Here is a 24,108-nt window from a genome sequence, read left to right as displayed (position 1 = left end):
TTGGTGTTAGTGTAAATTAGGTGTCATTTTAATACTTTCAGTCATATGCCTTTAATAGCAATGTTGTTTAAATTTTAATATATGTGCCTTGGTCTTATGTAAAAACAAAGTTTTATGAAGAGTAACTGTAAAGGTCGTATGATACAAATCGAACTTTTTTTTCATTGTAAAAAAAACATGAAATTTTGTATATGAATGTTGTTGACCTGTAATATAAAATCCTTTCTCTTTGCAGCTTTTATAGTATCATGTAAAAATGGGGAGTTTTTGTATATTGGTTTTTGTCAAAAATGTTGTGACCAAAATTGACAAGGTAATCAATGGTACATTTTTGTAAGCATTTAAGCTTGAAATGGACTTTTCCAGTTGAAATCCATACACCCCCTATGGAAGACATGATCTTAATCTTGTGTTACCTGAATGGGTGATTCCAGATGAAATCTACACCCCCTCTGTGAGAGATCAAGGTTGTGTCTTCCATAAGGGGTGGATGGGTTTCAACTGTAATGAACCTTTGAACAATGCACACTGAACAGTCATGTAACAGTGCTCGGTTATGGTCAGATAATTTTGTTAATAAATCAAAACATTTGTTTTGGCCCACTTTTATTGCCACCCACGCCAGAGGCCTGCAGAGGGTTTCATAATAAAGAATCAAAATTATTTTGTAAAACTTTTAACATGAAATGTTCATCAAATGAATTAATTTGTTCTGTCGTCTCCTAAATATGATTTATTTTGTTATTTGGTGTTCAACACTACATATTACTGTGATACAATTGCTGAAAAGTTGAGTTACATCAGTAAATGTGCAAGGAAAAATGTGATAATGATTTTTTGTTGTTGCTAAAAATGTGTTTAACTACAAAGACCAGTACATGGTATAAGTGAATGTGATTGGATGTTTTTAACACTCGTGTAAATGCATTGTACTTATTGTGTAAAATGGATGTAACAAAGTTGAGTAATTGTAACATAAGTTCACTTCAGCATTTTATATTTTGAATTTGAAATAAAGAAATTTAAGTGTATAATATATTGCATGTCAAGTAGTATTATCATTGTCTGTTGGCCATTGTTTAATAAAATGGGCTATTCCAGTTGAAATCCATACACCCCTAAATATCCCCTATGGAAATCATGACCTTAATCTCTCACATGGGGTGTAGATTTAGAATGGAGTACCCTTTCGGTTAAGGGGGTACTACACCCCTGGCCAATTTTGTGCCTGTTTTTGCATTTTTCTCAAAACTTATAGCACATTGGTGACAAGTAAAATGTGTATATTATAGGGGCAAGGACTACAACAACTGCACTGGAAATTCAGCAACTCAAAGCAAGTAGTTATTGATTTATTGATCAAATATTGGTTTTCCTCATTTTTGACTGTAACTCCACAACTGTTGTCTGTGCTGAAATAAAATTTCCAGTGCAGTAGTTGTAGTCCTTGCCCCTATAATATACATATCTATCTTGTCCCTAATGCGCTATGATTTTTGAGGAAAATGCAATAATAGGCACAAAATTGGGCAGGGGTGTAGAACCCCCTTAACCCCATTTGAAATTCACACCCTGATTAAGGTTATGTCTGCCATAGGGTGTGTGTGGATTTCAACTTGAGTATATCTTGATTGACAAGTTGAGATCCCAATACCATATCTCCGATATATTTATTATGCCAGGCAAAATTGCCAAGATCATTCGTGGTTTATCTTTGTTTAAACAAATTGCTAAAAATTACAATTTTGTATCCACAAATGGCAAAATTGTAATATATGTTTACTTCATAATCTATTGAAAAAACAATTTTTAATTGATAAAAATGCACTTGGAAATCAAAAGGCCCAATTGTGCTTTTTTGTCAGGTCATCTATATAATTATTATAATTTTATTGCCAGTTACAAAACATCAAAATTGGAAGCCACTTTCCATGGGACTTGGGAGAGCATTCCACAACCAGTTCTGTGTCACTGGATTAAGATACTTGGTCCATAACTTCCGTTTTGTATATTTTTGTTTTATTTCTAGGATTTTTACTACACAAATTAATGTTAAAACATCTTGTTTACTTGCTTATGGCAAAAGACTTGTAGTCGGATTCAAATCTAGAAGTATAATGCCTTGTTGAAACGGTAAATTTGTACATTGTGTAAATTGATCTTTATGAATCAATAATACACAACCTATGTGGCCCCATACATGAACCTGATATCCCCCAATTTCACAATTTTTGAGTTTTGGTCATGGACGAATAGAGTAACACTCTATCTGTCTTTGCTGAAAAAGCCAATAGCGTGGATAACCAAACTTTATATACACCAGGCACAAAAAGAAACTCGTCAGTTATATTCATCCTTGCTGTTCAATAACTTGATAATTTTGGATTATTCTGAAATATACATTTTGTTAATTGGACTTTTCTTTCTCATTTGACACCCTGTTCGTGAACATTGAGCAAGAATTGACCAAGATATGCGCCTCAAACTCTCAAACCCCAAAATGAAAAGTTGCAATTTTAACGATTCAATTGTGCCTGTTACACTCTGTGTTTTATTGATTGACCCGTGGTGCTTGTGTGCAATACAACGATGCGTTCCCATTGAAAATCGTTGAAAATGCAACTTTTGATTTTGGGGTCTGAAGCTTTGGAGGCGCATATATTGGTCAATTCTTGCTCGTTTTTCACGAACAGGGTGTCAAATGAGAAAGCAAAGTCCAATTAACAAAATGTATATTTCAGAATAATCCAAAATTATCAAGTTATTGAACAGCAAGGATGAATATAACTGACGAGTTTCTTTTTGTGCCTGGTGTATATAGAGGGCAGTATTATTTTTCTCACATAGGTTCAGGTAGGTTCATGCACGAGTAAAACTTCTAATTGATTTTTCTCAGTTTAGTGTCTGTGTGGGATATCAGGTTCATGCATGGGGACATGGCATCCCAGGCATAGCATAGGCCAGTGATTATAGTTACAGGCCTCTCATAGGCCTTCAGTGATTAACTGAACGAATCAAATCAAATTTAATTCCGAAATTTGATCTTGAAAGTTAAAATGTATCACTCCGTATAGCACGCCGTCCCAGTGCTACATTACATTAACTTGTTATGCATTAACTGCCATTTTGCAGGTTGATGGTAAACAATCTGAAACGTTCTTACACATTATGCACTCTAAGAAAAATGGTTTAAAGTTAAACGGTTCATGAGTTGTCCTGTATGTAGAACCTTAATGGTTCGATGAACTGAAAAGGATTCTGGAAGGGCTAGAAAGAACCCATGATTTTAGACCTGAATAAGGTTCTGGAAAGGCCAGAAAGATCCATTTTGGGTTCTCTTAATTTTCAAGAACCTTTTAAATCGTTACATCACTGGAAGCATGCAAAGAAAGCGTGTAGACAAGTCTTCCGTGTCATGCAGAAGTACATGAAGTCACACTTCAAGTCAGGCATATGGCAAAATAATCACGACGATGGCTGTCCAAATTGGTCTCCAACTCCATTCACCATAAAAGCTTTTCCAACATTGTTCAAAAACAGATCCTCACCAATTTCCTATATTATATATATACTGCGCTCAAAAAGTATTTGTACTACACTTTAATAAGACAAAAACACTTACCAAATGAAGTAGTCGTTAGAATAATTTTGTTTTGCGTATTTTGATACCCCATTCGGCACAATACGACAAAGATTTGTCAAAAGTTAGCCTTTCAACAAACAAGGCTTTGCCTGGAGTGTTGATCTGTCACGCTGTAATGAGCCTGTTACAAAAGGTGGTGGGAATCGCTCTGACGGAAGAAACATCTCAAATATGTCACTTTTGAAATGTTCTCTTTTTCCAAATCGCATCGTGCCGAATGAGGTGTCAAAATACGCAGAACAAAATGATCCATCTATTGATTACTTTCTGGTAATTTAGGTTTAGTGTCTTAAGATATTGCTTATTTTAAGTGTACGGATAATTTGTATGCGCAGTAGCCTATATCATACCTGTTGCACATGCAGGAAAACGCATTGTTTTTATATTCTGAGACATGCGTGCGTTTGATTGTGTTCTTGGATTGGAAGAAAGTACTATTATATTTGTATATCTACAGGAAGTAGTATTATTCTATGTACAAATTTCATAATTTATAGGTTCATAAAATTAAATATTTTACCAATGTATGTACATGTTACGGCCTAAAAAAATGTTTGATTGGCGTAACATGAAAAAAAAATTATGGTAGATCGGTCGGCAAGTCTAGGGTCGGGCCTATTTTTAGGGTCGGTCGGGTTACGCCAATCAAACAACTTTTTTTAGGCCTAATAGTAATTCAAATTGTGTTATTTTTTCACTACACCAGTAATGGTATCAATCAATGCCTGGAGCTGAAGGCTGTGCATGTTGGTTCCTAGTAGACGATCCTCCATAACTAGTGTCAGTTGGCTCAGGCATAGACGTCGGACAACCATATGCTGGGTATGGCGGTGGCAATGGGGCGGCAATGCCAGTCGCTGTGGGTGCTGATGCGGCAGGGTACGCTGGTGGCGGTCCTTGTGGGTAGGAAATCGTTGAAACCTGATCGTAAGTGGGTGGTGGTGGTGGGTATCCACTTGATGACGACCAAGCACTATTTGGGTATTGATGGAGAGGATACTGACCAGGTGGCTGTGGACGAGTTCGTATGGGTCGAGTTCGCTTGGGTTGACCTGAAGTAGCGGTCGTGGTTTGTACACTTGTAACGCGAACTCTGCCTCTTTGATGTTTTTTGCATAAGAAGATAAGAAGCGTGAGGCCAACTGCTAATCCTATAAATATTAGCAGGATTACCCACCACGAAACAGCTGAAAGGAAAAGAAGAAATCATATTAATTTATAATAATGAATTTGAAATCATTATTATTTTATGTTTAATCAACAGGTTGTATACGCATTATCAGCCACTGTTGACACAAAATAGAATGTTCGTATTATCGCCCAAGACAAGCTTACTATAAGCATTTTGTTCGAGCCTGGTCCCATCAGGACCCAAGCGTGTGTCCGCTCGGAACCGACTGGTTAAACAAAGTGATAAACAACAGTAGCATGCGCTTTGCATATATCACTGTTTAATATCATGGTTAGCCCTTATAGGCCTAGTATAAAAATAACGTCTTTGCTAGTTTCTCAGCAGGTGGTATGTGTTCTTGGCCACAATACAAATGTTTCTTTAAGGGCTGGGGTATGAACGTTTGGACAGTATTTATTGTGGGACAATAGAGCACATCAGACATATCGAATTGCATTCTGAATACGAAGAATGTCCTTCTGATATCAAATAATTTTGATTTTTTGAAATTCGCAATACACATTTTATGGCAAATGATTAAAGATTGATATTTTTGATATTTAACAGTACTCGAAGTAAACTTTATAAATTTGACGATTTATACTTTAAGTGTATGTAGGTGGAATGAAAAGCCGACGATCAATTTTAAATTTTGACCTTTCGTATTGAAGATATGAATTTTTTTCCCAAAACACCAAAACAAATTAGGTCTTTTTGGGAAAAAAATCCATATCTTCAATATGAAAGGTCAAAATTTTCAATTGATCGTCGGCTTTTCGTCCCAGCTACATATCAAAAATGTGAAAAATATCAAATTTTAATAATTTGTCATTAAATTTGTATTATTTGTAAAATACTGTCGAAACGCTCAAAACGCTCATTCCAGATCCCTTAATACTAGAAACCATAAACATTTTAAGTACAGCATGGACATCTATTGAACTACGGCACTCGTGGTACTAATTTATACAGATTGTTCTCATTTTAAGGGATGTGGTATGAACGTTTGGACAGTATTTATTGTGGGACATTAGAGCACATTAGATTTTTTGAAATTCGCAATGTAATACACATTTTGTGGCAAATGATTAAAAATTAATATTTTTGATATTTAACAGTACTCGAAGTAAACTTTATAAATCTGATGATTTATACTTAAAGTGTATGTAGGTGGGATGAAAAGCCGATGATCAATTGAAATTTTGACCTTTCGTATTGAAGATATGGATTTTTTCCCAAAACACCAAAAAAATTAGGTCTTTTGGGAAAAAATCCATATCTTCAATATGAAAGGTCAAATTTTTCAATTGACCGTCGGCTTTTCCTCCCTGCTACATACACTTTAAGAATATATCATTTGATTTATATAATTTACTTCGAGGACTGTTATATATCAAAAATTTGAAAAATATCAAATTTTTATAATTTGTCATAAAATTTGTATTATATTGTGATTTTAAAAAATGAAAATTATTTGATATCAGAAAGACATGCTTCGTATTCAGAATGCAATTCGATAGGTCTGAGGTGCTCTCATGTCCCACAAAAAATACTGTCGAAACGCAATAAACGCTCATTTTAGATCCCTTAATTTATTTGGACACTTTCTGCTTTTAGTTAACCTTGAGTGGTACCCATCAGTTTTTGATGTTTATTAAAGGCTTATTCGAAAATCGTAAAAATCATTCAGTTTTTGCACCTTTCTTAAAGTAGCACAGATATGCTAACATAGCCTGCTAGCATGGTTAAGCCGTACATAATAAAGACAAAACAGGACTGTATATAATTAGACAAATGTTAAGAAATTATCTAAGGGCTGAACTTTGTCAATATTGCCATTTTCGTCATTTTTTTACCAATTTGTTCATATCAAAAATGGCTTATCCTTCACTTTTAAGCAATTTATGTACATTTTTATTATTTTACACTTTCGCTTGGATCACTGAAATGTGGACAATCGTTGTAATTGAACTAATGTGTTAGTATAAGATTTAAACAGAGTTGGATTTAATGCGGAGTTAATGAGAAATTCGTGTTATCTCATCAATTGGTATACAGGTTATGGTTATTTTTTGTTTGATTTGTTCGGGTTTTTGACAACCCTGGATAACCCAAGAAAGCCTCTATTGAAGCTTATTTCCATTGGGGTCCATTTGAACACCGGGACGGGTTGGGAACAGTCTGGGGTTAACACCCTACTCTTTTCGAAACTGGCTGCGAGATACAATGGCTGTCTGCACACGGGACCGACGGCTTAACGTCCCCTCCGAAGGACGGAGTAGTAGTACTTTCATGATTCATTTACCCAATTCTAAATGAACCATGGGGAGAGCGGAAGTCTGAATTTAATCTTCAGAGGTTACCAAGTCAATATCCCAGCAAATCGCCACCGCCGGGAATTGAACCCGGGACCTCATGCACTAAAGTACCCTAACCATTGCGCCACGCTCTCACAATAGTCATAGCTTAAGAATACTTATTATATTAATATTATTGTTATTTAGCTCTCTTACCAAGGCGAGTCCCTGAGCTGTATCCATAGTAGTTGTAATAGTTGTTATAGCTGTAGTAGCTGTACCTATAATAACTATAGGAGCCAGAACGAGACCGATATGCTGCAAATTAGAAGGGAAACAAGAAAGACCGTCAGATATTTGCTAAAGAACTGTATAATAACAGCAGTGTGGTATATAATGAGTGGGAATTTCAGTACTATAGCCACAAAAAAAAGTTTATTCCCAAAATTTAGAAAATTTCAGTTGATTCCGATTTTGCGTTTGCGAGCTGAGTTATGCATGATTATATGACTACACTGCTCCATAGACAATGTGTTGCAATTTCGTTCTGGTGTACCAGAACGTAATTCAAATTTTCATGACATTTTGCTGAACGAATCTGCAATAGGCTATAGAGTATTTTATGTGAAACACAAATAATATAATACGAGGACTACACAATAAAGGATGCCAACCCGAGATAAAAGTAATTAAACAAAGGAAAGTTCAGGTGAGCTTGTATTATTGAGAAGGCGAAGAAATCAGAACCGGTGGGAATCGAACCAGTGCACTCAAGAGTTCCGGACTATGAATTATGCATTATGGTTTGTCGTCATTTTTGGATTGTGACTTTTCAAATTAGAACACGATATCCATTATTTACCTGCTTTAGCGGAGCGACTGTAAAACACAAAGACAGATACAACTGCAGTACATACGGCACACCACGGCTTCAACCAGAAATCCATTGCAAATGTTGAGTGTTTCCGAGTGCAATGAAATCCATAATAGTAGTGGCTGAGTGGTTACTATCTATTTTATATAAAAATGTAAATTAAGCAATGTTATTATAAATCTGTTTGTCTCGAAATTGTAGTTGCATCTATAAGTTTGGTGGGGTTTTCTTCTTGTTGTTTATGATACGATTGCAAACCCACTTAGCTTCCCAGCAAACACAAAACGTTTTCGACATCATTCGCAAAAGGTTATAAAAGGTTGTCAGAAAATGTTTAAATGTCGGGTTTAATATATAGAGGATATATTAAGGGTATAAAACCTTTTCATAACATTAAAAAAACATTTTTTGATAATCTACTGCCCAGCAAACACAAACTGTTTTACAGAAAACGTTTAAATGTCGGGTTATATAAAGGGTATAAAACGTTGTAATAACATTCCAAAAACATTTTTGAAAACTTGATACAAAACATTTTGGGGTTGAAATAATATTCTGCGAAAAATGTTTGCCCAAAATATTTGCAATAACGTTTTAAAAACGTTCTCATGACCTTTACATAACCCGACATTTAAATGTTATTAAAACGTTTTGAAAAATACATTTTAAGAACATTTCTCTGTTTGCTGGGTGCAAATATTTTAACATAAATTATATAAGTGTTGACAAAATATTTGTTTGCAAAAATAGTTTATAATAACATGTTGAACACATTTTTAAAATATTATTCTTTTGTGTTTTCATACAAAACGTTTTAAAACGTTTTCATGACCTTTATATAACCCGACATTTTAATGTTATTAACACGTTTTTACCTAAACCAAAAGCCAAAATATAACATATTTAAAACGTTTTTAAAACGTTTTTGTGTTTGCTGGGTTGTCACAACGGAGGCAGGGGGTAATGACCATCAGGACGTGCCGCAAACATGGATATCATTTTCGGCCTTTTAGTATATATCAATTACCCACTTTTTTAAAAATAATTTTGGTATATGGACGGGTCCTTTTTTCAACATTTTCCCATTTTTTTCCCGGAAAGTAGCCCAATTTTGCCTTAATCTAGCCAAAATGTCTTTGCCCAAATTTGTGGGAAAACTAAGACAAATTGGGGAAAATTTGGCCGAAAATTTGACTTTTTATATATCGATGGGTTCAAATTTCTTAAAATTGGTATTATCGGGTCCACTTCTAAATTCCTAGCTGCACACCCCTACAACCAAATTTGACTACTCCCCCGAGGCGCACATTCCCTCAGCGATAAATTCATCTGATTTGCAACAAATTTTGAGTAAAATGATTACATGTATAAGCGAATTCCGAGGGAATTTCAGGGACACATTAAATATACTGGTTACATAAAATACCTCATAATATTATGCGGCATCATTTTACATGGTGATCGATATTTTTTTCTGGTCGCATATTATAATAATTAATATACTATAGCCTAAGTTATATGAACTGATTGCTATTCAATAAAAATACTACAATATCTTTTTTAACAGTATTATCAATACATCACCTCACCTCTTTTTTCCGGCTATATCAGGAATCGAATGATACCAATCTACCTATTCCAAAAACGATCAGGTGAATTCGCGTAAAAACATGGCAGTGCAATTAAAAATGCTATAGTATTGATCTTAATGATAGCACTCAACGAGCAATAGCCATACAGTTACTATGGTAACGGGACGCTATCTCCCTTACTGGAAGGCAACAAGTCATTTTTGACCAATAAACTGGTTTGTTCTTTCCTAAGCAGGATCAACCGATCCAGCTGATTGGTCAGATCACACTCGCTCTTCTGTTGCGACTAAGGTATAGATTCAGTTTATGGCGTACACCTGTTGATGAGGTTTGCTTGTGCTCTTTTATTAATTTCAGGTTCGTCGACTTGGCAGAAAAGAAATATAAAAATGTTAATCATGTTAATTAATTGTGGCTTCCATCATGGTGTATTGAATTCAATTGCTTCTAAAATTATTCTAAATTTAGAGTGGTAAAATATCATAAATTAATAAAGTATTAGGCTAATTGAAATATGCAGGCATAATTTTTATCAAATACAATACATGTGTAAACGGGATATAAAACTGCCCTTTGATATTCATGATATTGGAATGGGTTTATCCGCTAACATAAACACAGTGCATGTAAAAAATTTTACCTGATGATACCTGAGTTTTGGGCTTTTTAGAAATGTCGATTTAATTTTTTTTCGATGGGGCAGAAGACCACACATTTTCTTTATAATAATAATAATAATAATAATAATAATAATAATAATAATAATAATAATAATAATAATTATAATTATAATAATAATAATAATAATAATAATAATAATAATAATAATAATAATAATAATAATAATATAATGATAATGATAATAATAATAATAATAATAATAATAATAATAATAATAAATATAATAATAGTATAATAATAATAATAATAATAATAATAATAATAATCATAATAATAATAATAATAATAATAATGATAATTATAATAATAATAATAATAATAATAATAATAATAATAATAATAATAATAATAATAATATTAATCATAGGCCTAGATAATAATAATAACAATAATAATAATAATAATAATAACTCATAACAGGTTATCGCTGATTACTGCGGCCCATGTCATTCCATTATTTCCATATAAACCATTAAACAACGTATCAGGGTCATTTGCAGCTTAGAAGCGCACGCCCTAGTCAATCCACAATTGACCTTCGCAACCAGGATCAGCTCCCCGAGTTTCGTACGGATTACAAGCTTGCTACATGTTGCACGAGAGCGTACTAATGTAATGTTCATGTTTGCTCCGAATCTTGTTCATATGTTTATGCGTGAATTTTTTATATGCACGACATTCATCCAAATGAACAAGACAGATTTATTGATTAACGTATCGAAATGATAAAAAAAAAATTATAAAAATTAGGGCCAATATTATGATTGTGCTGTTTCACTGTCTGCAACTTTTGATAAGTGATAAGCAGTTTATAACGTGTTGTTATCTGCCTACTGATCTAAGCCCTCTGCTTGTATATATTTCCCCCAGTGCAAGCCTTATTTCCTCGCTATATATTAATGCTCTGCGTGCTAGCCATGCGCTTCAACGGAAAAAGTTCAAGTTTTGAAATATTTTCTCAAAATATCAAGAGCTATCTTAAGAACTACTGAACCAATACTAGGCTTGTTTGTACTCATGTTAATGCATTTTTCATGCTGATTCCAAATATGGTCATAAAAATTTACATATCTGAAATTTTTTGAATTAAAAAAAAAAATTGAAACTTGTTGTCTGCAGTCGACACCCGCGTGAAGAGAGTTAACCCCCTTCCTTGGCCTAATAATAAGCTATTGAGTCATTATTCGAACTTAGAAATAGACACACGTACAAGTTTACGTCTGTATTTTTTTAACTTGCATTCTTAATATTAAACCAAGTGTATTCTTTATTTAATCTACTAAATGACATTTGGAATTTGAGACAGTCCTACTCATCATGATCTTCAGCATTTATACCAATGTCTGCACTGCCATACCGTGAAGAGGAAAATACGTCTAATACGGCAAACTTTGTAAGTGCAACTTTTTGATTATTTTAAGGGATATAAATGTCATTGTGTTTTGTGGCTATGAATAAGTAATAGTTTGCTATAAGACGATTTGTTTGGCCATTATACGAACAAATATAGCCAAGGCCCTTCACAATTAATTCTTAGTTTACTGTTTAATAATTTTATTTTAAAGGCACGAAGTAACTTTTAATAATTATTAATTACTTATTATTTTCTTTATTTTGAAAGGAGTGGTCACAGCTCAATGTCAACAGAACATTTGGCACTGCGGATTGATTGCAATGATTGATTTTATACATCAATAATAATGCAGGGGTATATTCTTATAGTTAAGATGATCAAATTAGTAAGAAAGTAGCAAATTAATCCCGGAAATTAATGTAATTAAAATGTCATAAAATCAAATAACTAAATATTTAAAGGAAGGTGACCTGATATATTTGGGAAATCGAATTCTTTAAAACTTATATGTATAACGTAAACTGTCGTCCCTTTCATACATTCATGCAAAAAGAACACGTAAATGTAAATGTGACTAATTCCTAATGGAATTACTGACATTTATACAATGTGATACTGGTATAAACCCACTGCATGGTTCCGCCATATACAGTGTTTTTATTAATGATAATCATCATGATCATGTAAGAAATTGATATCAAATATAAGATCCTATTTTTCTCATTAACATATTGAAATTAGGAGTTCCAAATCGGTGTATTTCCGAAGATATCACCAAAAACGGTTGAATTAGTCTCAAATGTGGTATACCACAGTTAAGACTAATTTTACACTTTTTTGATGATTTCTCCGGAAATACACCGATTTGGAACACCTAATATGTTAATGAGAAAAATATGAGCTTTCATTTGATACCAAAATCTGCATTTTGATAGTGTAAAGTGGGGGGATGAGGCTGTCAATCAGGTTACCTTTAACAGTAAATTCAAAATCAATTGTGAAGGGCCTTATCTTTGCTTTTTTACGGGAAGGGGTCCCAAATAATGTTTATTGCCTAAATTATAAAAGGGGAGAAGTATAACTTTTAATGATTAATTATTAATTACTTATTATTTTCATAATTATGTCATTGCCCGGATTAAATATTTGTACCTCCATTTGGCACAACATCGCGGGGGATGGGGGGTATAAAACCCCCAATATTTTGCTCTGGGATGGTCCATACAATCATCCCCCAATGTTGACCCCTGTATGCTACAATGCAAGAAATTGAAAGATTGTGAAAATGGGTCCATTTTTGGCCAAAATGACCAAAATCACTAAAAACATGCATTTTACTTATGAATTCCAAGAGGTCATAGGTCAAAAACCATAGGTCACAGAAAAATGTTATGATTGACTTGTTTGATTGAAAAATCTATCTTAGTAAATTAATATGCATTCCATAAGTCATTTGTCAATAAATTTCCTATGTAAAAATTGCGTTTTTTGGTCAAAACTTCACAAAAATCACCAAAAAAATGGCATTATTACCCATAAATTAAACATATTGAAATAAGCGATGATTTTGTATACATATTTTAAATATCCTTGCGACATGTGTTCTGCACACCAAAATATGAAGTTTCTACTCCATTTAGTTTTCAAATAATAGCTAGTTAGAATAAATTATGCCATTTTTAGGTAAAAAAATCCTTAAATAGCATGACCATTGCCATGGAAACAGAATAGAACTCGCGGGTAACCAATTTTACAACATGGCAGAAAAGATTCTCCAGACTCTTCTGAGCATTTGAAACATCTATCCAACGATGCGAAAAATGTCATGGTGCTGGTCCCTATACCGCATGAGTGGAACATTGCCTAATTTACATAAATCCAACATGGCCGCTTATAAAGGGATACAATTTCAAGTTCAATTTTTTTTATGGCGAACAATTTGGCACCATTTTTGTCATGATTTAGGTTTTGACTAATATGAAGCTCATAGGCCTACTCTTAGAAAAAAAAAGGGTGCAACTTATAGAACCTTTTTTGTCCCTTATAGCACAAAAGTTCTATATAGCCAAAGTAGTAGTTATTACTATTATTAAGTATTTTGGGTAAAGAATAACAAAAATAAAATTTGACGGAAATCGTACTTTATGGCTTTAACTATAGTTGCGTGGTAACCAACTATTTTTAATTACTTGTCATAATTATTTATCAGTTTCTGGGGGAGCGTCTGGGTACATTTATTTCTGTATATTATAATACCGGGATGGGTATAATATACATTACTTGTGAATGTGAATAATTTATGGACAATTTCCTTTTACGTATTCTGTGACTTTCTAATAACTTTCTGCTCGCAGCAATCTTTCAATAAATTCAGTTTTGTAAAGTTCAAATCGTCATTCTATATTTTGTATTTAGAAACATCATGCTTTATTACAGGGCTGTCCCCCAGGCAAATTTTAAATGGTTATCCAACAAACGCTTGCCCCTATCTCGATCTCTGATCTCGATGTGCCTAAAAAACCTCGCACTTGAACGATATTAATCATTAAATAGGCCGAATGACCAGATGACTTAATCAACACAACAAAACGAAAACGGAAATGTGAGTGAGAGAAGTGTCAGCTGCACTGTGTGTCAGCTGTGTATAGGTTAAGGTTATGTGATTAAGATTCCATGTCCACTACCTTACTTTATAATCGTGTCTTGTCAAGCTGCTAGTGAGTCGATATCTTGCAAAGATGTTGTTGACAATATAGACATTAAAAACAAACAAACAAACAAAAACAAACAAACAAATACAAACAAACAAACAAACAAGCAAACAAAAAACATGATTGGCTGATGGCACTATGAAACCGGGTATGAAACATGTCTTCCAGTACGAGTAGTCATGTATAACCCGCAGGGACCTTGTATGGAGGGACTGGAAACGGCTTCCACCCATGCGAGTTGCTCAGTGGCGTACCGTGGCCGCTCCTACCCCGGAGGGCTGAAGAAAATTAAATTTTGCCGCCCCTCCCTCGACAGCCCGAAAAGGTTGACCCAATTTTTCGGTGGTTTGAAAAAGTGAAGAAAAAAAAAAGAAAAAAAAAGGGATTATAAGCAACACATTTTGATGTATAGTACCATTTTTTCACAATTTTTATACTTTTTCAAATTTTTCCGCCCTTTTTTCTTTACTAATTATTGTTGCCGCCCCTTTGTTTTGGCCGCCCCTTCTTCTTCCGCCGCCCCTGCTTTTACCCCGGGGGTTCGCGCCCCAAAGCCCCCCCCAAATACACGCATGTTGCTGGTTTACAAATTATCCTAAGTTGAGCATGAATAAGGCCGTGTAAAATTAATATTTTGGTTCTCGTCCCTCCCTCCTCAATTTCTGGGATTTGTCAGATTTTTTTTTTTTTAGAATTTTCAATTTTTTTATTTTAGACTTTGGAATGATTTATGAAATTAAATAAGTTTATTAGAGAACAAGCATCACTTCCAAGTCTTTTTGTGGTACTCTAAGGGGTTTATCCCTCAGAATCTCACATTTGAAAAAAAAAAAAGGGCCTCATCGTTTCCTCGAGCACTGTTGGAGAAGACCGAAAACTACTGACAATGCTAATTTTACATTGAAAAAAAAAAAAAAAAAAAAAAAGAAACCCTCCCTCCCTCATCAATTCATGAAAATCCTCTGGACGAACCAAAACATTAATTTTATACGGCCTAATGTACGATATCGCATCCACCATCATCTGTAAATAATAAAATTCAAACATCGCGCCCTCGGCGCAACTCGCATACAATCGAAGGTCGTAAAAGATAATCTGATAAGGGCTGTGCAATAATTATGAGCCCTGGGGAGGGTAAAATGGGGGGGGCAAGAAATTTTGGCGAGCCAAAAGGGGGGGGCAAGCAATTTTTGGCAAGCTGAGAGGGGGGGCAAGTGATTTTTGGCACACATTCATGGGGCGCCTTTTTAATAAAACGCTCTAAAAGGCTTAGGAAAACAGTACGGAAACGCTTAAATATGCAAATTTTCCTGCTCGCTGCGCTCGCAACAGGTATATAGACCATTTAAGGTTTGTAAATTGGGATCCCAAAAATTTGGCATGCGCAAGGGGGGGCAAAGAATTTTTGGCGGGCCGAGAGGGGGGGGGAAGCGATTTTTGGAAGGCCGAGAGGGGGGCAAGCGATTTTGGCGAGCCGTTTGAAATTTTACCCCGGGGGCTCATAATTATTGCACAGCCCCTAACAATAGCTTGACAATAGCTATCGATAACCCGTTTCCAGTCCCTTTATACACAGTCCCTGGTATAACCAATCAAGACGTCTAAAATTAGCATCAATTGACACGTTCGACACTCCGGATGAATCTATTTGCGGACACGTTCTCATTATAGAGAACGAATTTGGAGAAAACCTTCTGATAATTACCAGAGAAGATGTAATAAAGAGGAGGGTCAACAGAATTATATCCTTGAGATAATCCCGTAGGTAATCCTGTCGCATCTATTCATAGTCCTTTATTCTCAAGTAGTTAAATATCCACTTGAAATATCCTATGATTTTATGTGTGTGACCGCCCATGGTTGACCGATTTTCACTTCAGAATTAGAAATATTTCCAATCAGTCACCTACCTGGACAACCGATTCTTTAGAAATGCTTAGTCGCGCTAAAAGTCGATCGATACATGTTAAAATCAGCACAATTCAGAGATACACCTTTTTGCTATGAAATTAATTTTCTTGGTCAAATATAAAGCAATATTTTTTTTTTCTTCAGTAATGTCAGTTAAAAACTTGGTGCTTGGATATACATTTATTTTAAATCCTGGTGTTAAAATTAAGCATCAAATTGTATCTTTTAGTGTGATATTTTTGATTTTTATAGGCCTTGAGTTCGCCTGCGAGCTTTTTACGGAATTGATTTTTAGCGTCTCAAACTAATATAGTTTGCTAAAGAAAGATATTTCCCACCTCTGTAAAGCACATCGTGTGGGTCTATATATTATAGTTTTGTCAGATTTTGCGTTTTATTTTACCATTTTTCCCTTCATGCTCAGAAAATGTCAAATTCGTTGCTTTTATCTCGTGCGCAACCAGCAGAAATGGTCGATATTTTCATTGTTGTCATCCAGGGCAATTTTCCATTGAAAAGCAAAGATCATGAAGATTAGCGATTTGGTAGCCCAAATCCCCAATTGGGTTTTCTGGTAAATGAGGTGAATTTTAAAAATTTGCTCCCGTGATAGCCTGCAATTTCAATTTAGGCCTATATGGATTCCATGATTATGAAAACCATTTTGTCTGTCTGTGTGTTTGTTTACCTAGGTTAGTCCGTATTAAGAGACGCACGCTTGAGGTTCATGAAAATCCACGGTCCAAACCTAGAAAAATTAGCGTGTTATTATAGGGGATTTTAATCTTGTGTCCCTCCTATCTCCATGTGAATTTTGTGTGCCCCCCCCCCCCCCCCCCCCCATCGCGGGTTGCAATTTTCATTACACCCTTCAGACTTGTGTTCGAGTTTCTGTAGAGATTCATCAGTGTTCGGGTTTGTTTTTAATTTGACATGTAGGCCTATATATAGGCCCGAACCATATTTTGTCATAATTAAGCGCTATACCTAAATGTATAGCTATGCTATATATTATTATGTAATATCATGTACATGTAGGCCTATAGGGTGGGGTGGGTGCAGAGGTGTGTGAGGTGGGCACTGGGTAGTGGGGGTGTATGTAGGGAAACTTTGGTGTGGTAATCAACACACTTTAACCATGACTTTCAATGCAAGGTTTATTGTTGCCACAAATGTTTTTTTTTTCCTTAAGGTTATTTAATAAGTTTTATAAACTTCCATGTTTAACCTGGTATTGTTTTGGCTGCTTCATTAGGGCCTATGACTTTCGGTGGGTTTCCAAAAGCAGTTTCAAACAAACACAAACAAAAGGCACCATACCCAGTCACCTTCATGACAATTGAAACACTACGTCAAGTATTAACATCCAAGTAATTCAAGCAATTTTAAATAATTGCTTGAACAGGTTTTTGTTTAAAAACAAAAACCTGTTTAAGTTAACAATGAAAATGAATGGTTCTTATAAGGCACAATCTCTGATGAGGAACTCAAAGCGCGTAAAGCACGAAATTTACAAACAAACATAAAAACAATCAATTTATAAAGATGTTTAAAAACAAAAACCTGTTTATAGTTAACAATGATAATGAACGGTTCTTATAAGCCACAATCTCTGATGGTTCTTATAAGGACAATCTATTTCTGGCGTTTAAATAACGAAAGTCTGGGGCGTTACGCCGGGGCGTTACGAAGGTTATTTCTTTGGAAGTGTGTTCCAAACAGTTTGCTTGATCATAAAACATACAGCGTAATATAATGTTTTGTAAAAGAAAGTTTTGTTTAAAATATTGCCCAATTGCATGTAAGCCTTCGGGCAAAGTTGGTTTGAGGAGAAGCAAATTTCAACACATTGGTCCGAATCACTCACGTGATGATGAAATATCCTCATCGTGCTATAAACATGATCAGTATAGGAGCGCCTGGGAATTTCGTTGCAAAATTGAAGTTCTGGCAACACTGTATCATGCCGGTATTCCTATTAAACCCAGGGATATCGATCCACAATGCTAGTATTATTAGCCTTATAGTTCACGCGTTGATTTTGAAAAAATTTCAGCCGGTGAAAAAATGGTGAAATCAAAACGTAAATTCTGACAAAACTATGATATATCGCTCACGGTGATGTGCGTTAGAAAGTTGGGAAAAATCCTTCATTAGCGAACTATATTACTTTGAAAAGCTAAAAGGTTGATCCAAGAAAAGGCTCGCGGGCAGAGTTTAAGCCTATCAAAATCGAAAATCTTACACGAAATGACTGAATTTCACGCCTAAGTTTAACACTAGGATTTGAAAAAAAAAATAAGTATCAAGCACTACAATTTGACCTGACATTTACTGAAAAAATAAAAATGATTGCATTTCATTTGGCCGAGAAAATTAATTTTACATTGAAAAGGTGTAACTCAAAATTTAGCTCGTTTCAACACCAAATTCGATCGTTTGTATTGCCACATTAAATGACTGAGTGAGCCTTGCTAAACAAAAGAATCTGTTGTCCAGGTTGCTAACTGCAATGTTTCTATAGAGAATTTGTTGAAAAGTATGAAACGCATGTGTTAAGGACCTGCTGCTTGGATGGAATACCACATGTGGATAATACAAGAAAGAAATCGAGTGCTGTACAATTTCCCCCCCAAATCCGCCCTTTTTTGTAAATAATATAAATTTCTAAAGAAGAAATTTTTAGGATTTTTTAGAGAGGTGATGATTGTTGATCATTTCTATTTTATTATTTTATGTATTTTCCTGTCATTTCCGGCAAACCTAATAAAGATATTCTGATAATTGAAAACATTCTTTATCATAAATAATAGAGGCTGAAAGTGGCAACAAGCAGCAAAAATTATAATTTGCCATGGAACTTCAGTCATATTTTATCCGAAATCTGACAAGATGTCAGGGTCTGCATGCATGGTGTGCATGGCATGATGACATGCACACACTGACCTATCCCTAAAAGCAGTTAGCTGCAACTTGTGTATCACACCCATCCCGGGTTCAAACCCTATTGTGGTATTCTATTGTAAAGCAGCTAAATAGGGTGATTCATCATTTACTTTGAATGAGCCGTCTCACACATATTTTGTTTGAGGATAGCTTGATCTACCTCCTCTTTATTACATCTTCTCTGTATTAATTACAAACACTCGCTGAGCAGCAAGACCTTCCCTGTAAGCTTTTAATCCGATAAGCTGATTATCTATTTGTTTTCATGAATTGGAAGACATTCTTTGATGTATTACTGGGCTCATTCATCTGAAATTACTGGAGCGTGAGCCACCCAGGCTGATGGCTCAGCATAGTATTTTATTGTCAGAAGGTTTTCTCCAAATTCATTTCCTAATGTACAGTTTAGAAATGTCTTGCATGGAGACAGACGTAATTAGATGTCTTGCAAAACTGTATCGAATATATCCATATATATATATATATATGTGTAGGGGTGTGTTGACACCCCCTATGCCTTAGCTTAGTCATTGTAATTACTTTACATGCAGACTGTAACCCTGCATGATTCGTGCTTCATAATATTGCGACTTAAACTTTGCATAATATTATGTATATATAGTTCAAAGCTGTTCAAGACTATACACAGATTTTGAACTTAACCGCTTACTCTTTCTGACTCACGAGGAGTGTACCATATCCCGTCCTGCTGTCAATATAGAACCTAAATTTGTTTGTCATGCCAAACGTTAAGGGATCTAAAATGAGCGTTTATTGCGTTTCGACAGTATTTTTGTGGGACATGAGAGCACCTCAGACCTATCGAATTGCATTCTGAATACGAAGCATGTCTTTCTGATATCAAATAATTTTCATTTTTGAAAATCACAATATAATACAAATTTTATGACAAATTATAAAAATTGATATTTTTCAAATTTTGATATATAACAGTCCTCGAAGTAAATTATATAAATCTAATGATATATTCTTAAAGTGTATGTAGCAGGAGGAAAAGCCGACGGTCAATTGAAAATTTGGACCTTTCATATTGAAGATATAGATTTTTTCCCAAAAAGACCTAATTTTTTTGGTGTTTTGGGAAAAAATCCATATCTTCAATACGAAAGGTCAAAATTTTCAATTGATCGTCGGCATTTCATCCCACCTACATACACGTTAAGTATAAATCATCAGATTTATAAAGTTTACTTCGAGTACTGTTAAATATCAAAAATATCAATTTTAATGATTTGCCATAAAATGTGTATTAAATTGCGAATTTCAAAAATCAAAATTATTTGATATCAGAAGGACATTCTTCGTATTCAGAATGCAATTCGATATGTCTGATGTGCTCATATGTCCCAAAATAAATACTGTCCAAACGTTCATACCCCAGCCCTTAAGATTCTGATATAATATTTTGTCTTCACAGACTTCAGGCATACAAACAATGGACCTACTGCGCCATACACCGCCCATTGAAGACTTCTGAACAAACGGTTATACGGATACCCGATGAAGGCACCTGTTATCGACAAGTCATTCACCTGTCCTGAGAAGCTTGACATTATTTTTCCGGATATCGTGCCTTGTTTATCCGGATATTGTTGCTATGTCTATGATGTTTCATTGTAAGTATAGGCCTATAGTAAATATACTGTAAAATGTTAATGGGCTATTCCAGAAAATAGATGCACACCCCCTATAGAGGAGTTCGGATTTCCGGACTTTTTGTCCAGTCGTGAATGTTGGAAATCCAGACTTTTAAAGTGTCCAAAGGCAAAAAATCCGGCAGAAAAATAGCTCAAAATCAGATTTGAGTGCCTTTTTTAGACATTTCTGTGACTTTTTCTTAATTTAATTGAATTTTCAAGCTTTTTCAAGTGATATTGGCAACTGGAATTCCAGTCGTTTTCAGAAAGCAGACTTTGAAATCCGGACCTTTTTTTTATATTGAAAAGTTACTCCTCTATAGGGGGTGTGCACTTATTTTCTGGAATAGCCCAATTAGCAATCGTTGGGCAATATTTTTTGTAGCCCTTCAAAATCAAACACTGGTAAGTATCGCGTGTCTTTCCTGAAAATACAATCTAAGACATGTCCTGTGAAACCGGTCTTGAGACGCTTCTCCGGTTTCACAAGTCATGTCTTTCACCTCAAAATTTAAGACCCAAAGTCATGTGTCCATGAAAGACATGCACGTCTCTATAGAATGGAAGACGCGTCGACGTAATATATGGTTTGAAACAACTCAATTGCTACAGGACATGTCTCTATTGAGCACATGTGTCTGTGTCTTCAGGCAAGACATGTGTATATAATAATACAGAAGAGGCAAAAAGACAGAAATGTTTGGCGTTATGAATTAGATAGTTGACAGGAAGTTATGAGGAGTTGTTATTTGATTTGTTGTTGGGTGCATGTTATCGATATTGATGAACATGGTGGGTGTATAGCGCGAAAATGTCAGGTTAACTGAGTATAGATATTTGGATTATGAACTTAGCGGATGTGATCATCATTGAGCGCCAAATATGTCGAGGTCAAATGAGTATTGATTGTCGGATTGGTATGAAACTTGGTAGATGTGATTACAATTTTAATTGCGCTTTTGAGCTTTTTGTTACAATTAAGACACATTAGCACTCATTTAGCTTCAGTATGAAAAATCTTGAGCATTTCACGGTATCTCCCAGTATGACATGGCGGTATTACCACACACTACTTATCAGCATTTCAGGCATTTAAAAGCAAATAATTTTTATGAAACATGATCTTCGTGGCGTTGTCTTTTGTAAAGACATTTCTTGTAGTTTATCTGCAGACACAATCTAACAGACATAACTTTCAATATTATCATGCACGTGAGTCTGCAGTCTGCACCGCCACTTAAAGACCTATTCCGTGATTTGCTCATCCAAAATTTTGAGTCCAAGTTTTGAGATATTTTCTCAAAATATAAAGAGCTATCTTAAGAACCACTGAACCAATTAATACTAGGCTTGTTTGTACTCGTTTTTTAATAAATCAATGCATTCTTTTATCTAGCTTGTCGTCTGCAGTCGACAAAGAGTTAAGGAATCGGATAGTAACGTTTGCACAGTATTTTTTGTGGGACCTGAGAGCATCGCATCAGACACACCAAATTACATTCTAAATATATACAATCTCATTGACCTCATATTTGGTATTTAAGCCTAAAAAGTGCAAATCTTTATAAACTTATTCTGGCGTCACAAGGTGCTGGATTCACTATGCATCAAATATTTTCCAACCTTAATGGTCCTTTAATACAATGTCAAAAGAAATCTACGCCACTATTTTAAGCTATATTGCAAAGAAGCTAACTTTGGGATGCAAGAATAACTGTGGCAGTTTTTTGCAAGTCACTCTCACTAGTTCAACTCTGCATAAATCTATTAGAAATTGATTTTATTTCATTTCAAGCAAAATTCTTTCTTTTCCAAGAACTTAAATCTATAAGATTTACAAAAAGTTGAACTTGTAAAAAGTGACCTGCAAAAAAAGCTGCGAAAAATTACTTATGCATCCCCCACACCTTATACGGTATTCCTATAAATAAAAAAAGATAAATGCTTTTGCGTTCTTCTCTTTTCAGCACTTACAGACCTGTTCCCGTGGGCATTAGCCATCTTCACAGTTCTGGGACTAGTAGCTTGTTGTGCCTGGACTTATAAATGTTTTCAAAAATGTCACAGAGAATGCTGCACATTCAGGATATCTCGCCAAACGAATCCTATTGTCACGCCCATCAGAAGTCGACCAGACTCCATATCCGTTTATACTTTTTCACATGCTGGAGCGCCATCTAGATTTTCAAGAACATCGGGTCCTAGGATAAGTTTTGGCAAAGCTCCACCTTACGCAGATTTTGCAGACTTAACGCCCCCTCCAACATACAATGAAGCTATGGGGATTATAAATACGGAAATATGTGAATGTGTTGCCATGGAAACAGAACAACAACAAGAACACACAAGTTCATGTACACTACCTGTCAATGTATGATAGAACAAAAAATTGGCAAATAATGACTTGGATGTGCAAATAATTATTAAAATCTGTTTTACGACGATGCCTTAAAGTAGGTATATCACCCCAAAAATAAGCGCAGCAGAAACATGTTATTTGACGCTTTTAATTGAATCATCGTTATGAATGCTTCAAAAAACAAAAAACAGAATTAAAATCGGATAATGCAAAGTGATGTAACGTCAACTTGAAGATACCCGGAAATCGGGTGAAAACCTGCCACAAATTGCTATAAATGGCAAAATGGTAATTTTCGGGATTTGTAATGCTTATTCGGACACTTACTTGAAAAGGTAGCATTGATTTAAGTATCACAGATTAATTGCATATCTTTCCGGACTTCGTTAAAGAAAACAAGATTAAAAAATCTCTCCTCGAATAAATGTAATAAATCCACCAAATATACAATTTTAGCCATTTTGACCAATCTGCAGACAAATAAAAGCTTAAAAATGACTAAGTCCAGCTAATTAATATGCAAAAATAATGCCAACAGAGAACCGTACATGATATGAGGATGCGGTTTTTTTTGCACACATAAGTACCCAAAGTTCTTTCATTTGGTAACAAAAAATACACAAAAAGTCATTAATTATGCAAATTAGCTAATTACATCTAATTATATATTTATGCCATTCTTATGTTAATTAGGCATATGTAATTTTTACTTTTTCAATGTTTTATTTATGTTTTATTCATACAGCATGATTTTGTCAAATATGAACCTGCTGTGATGTTGAATAAAGAAACTGCAGTTAATTGCCTAAGTGCACCGAGTTTTCAATTGGTATAGGGAAGTGTTTCACTCATTGTCCAAGGAAAAAAATACATGATAACAAACACTGGTATTTCAGACCGGTGGTACTAGG

General features: G+C 34.7%; 2 protein-coding genes across 2 annotated transcripts; one reads left to right on the top strand and one right to left on the bottom strand.

Annotated features, from left to right (window-relative positions):
* Window positions 1-2,070: 2,070 nt before the first annotated feature.
* Window positions 2,071-9,663, bottom strand: LOC140165850 (uncharacterized). Its single transcript, XM_072189180.1, has 4 exons — window positions 9,575-9,663; window positions 7,974-8,122; window positions 7,328-7,429; window positions 2,071-4,830 (listed from the first exon to the last, which is right to left on the bottom strand). Exons 2-4 carry the CDS (start codon window positions 8,056-8,058, stop codon window positions 4,358-4,360), a joined length of 660 nt encoding a protein of 219 aa, XP_072045281.1. The 5' UTR covers window positions 8,059-8,122; window positions 9,575-9,663; the 3' UTR covers window positions 2,071-4,357.
* Window positions 9,664-11,457: 1,794 nt separating this feature from the next.
* LOC140165849 (uncharacterized) lies at window positions 11,458-23,287 on the top strand. The gene is made up of 3 exons (XM_072189178.1): window positions 11,458-11,651; window positions 20,619-20,817; window positions 22,806-23,287. The coding sequence occupies exons 2-3, from the start codon at window positions 20,799-20,801 to the stop codon at window positions 23,213-23,215; spliced, it is 429 nt and encodes a 142-aa protein (XP_072045279.1). The 5' UTR covers window positions 11,458-11,651; window positions 20,619-20,798; the 3' UTR covers window positions 23,216-23,287.
* Window positions 23,288-24,108: the final 821 nt, after the last annotated feature.

Source organism: Amphiura filiformis, chromosome 12 (assembly GCF_039555335.1).
Source record: "Amphiura filiformis chromosome 12, Afil_fr2py, whole genome shotgun sequence".
In the NCBI taxonomy this organism is placed as follows: Eukaryota; Metazoa; Echinodermata; class Ophiuroidea; order Amphilepidida; family Amphiuridae; genus Amphiura; species Amphiura filiformis.
The sequence above is the reverse complement of the archived record's forward strand: the minus strand, read 5'-3'. Positions and strand labels throughout refer to the sequence as shown.

What these genes read in the sequence shown, in the direction of transcription:
- LOC140165850 (XM_072189180.1), bottom strand. Translation starts at nt 8,058, where the DNA reads ATGGATTTCTGGTTGAAGCCGTGGTGTGCCGTATGTACTGCAGTTGTA. An exon ending in CAGTCGCTCCGCTAAAGCAG is followed by an intron (nt 7,430 to 7,973) that starts GTAAATAATGGA and finishes TCTAATTTGCAG; the next exon opens with CATATCGGTCTCGTTCTGGC. An exon ending in CAGCTCAGGGACTCGCCTTG is followed by an intron (nt 4,831 to 7,327) that starts GTAAGAGAGCTA and finishes TTTTCCTTTCAG; the next exon opens with CTGTTTCGTGGTGGGTAATC.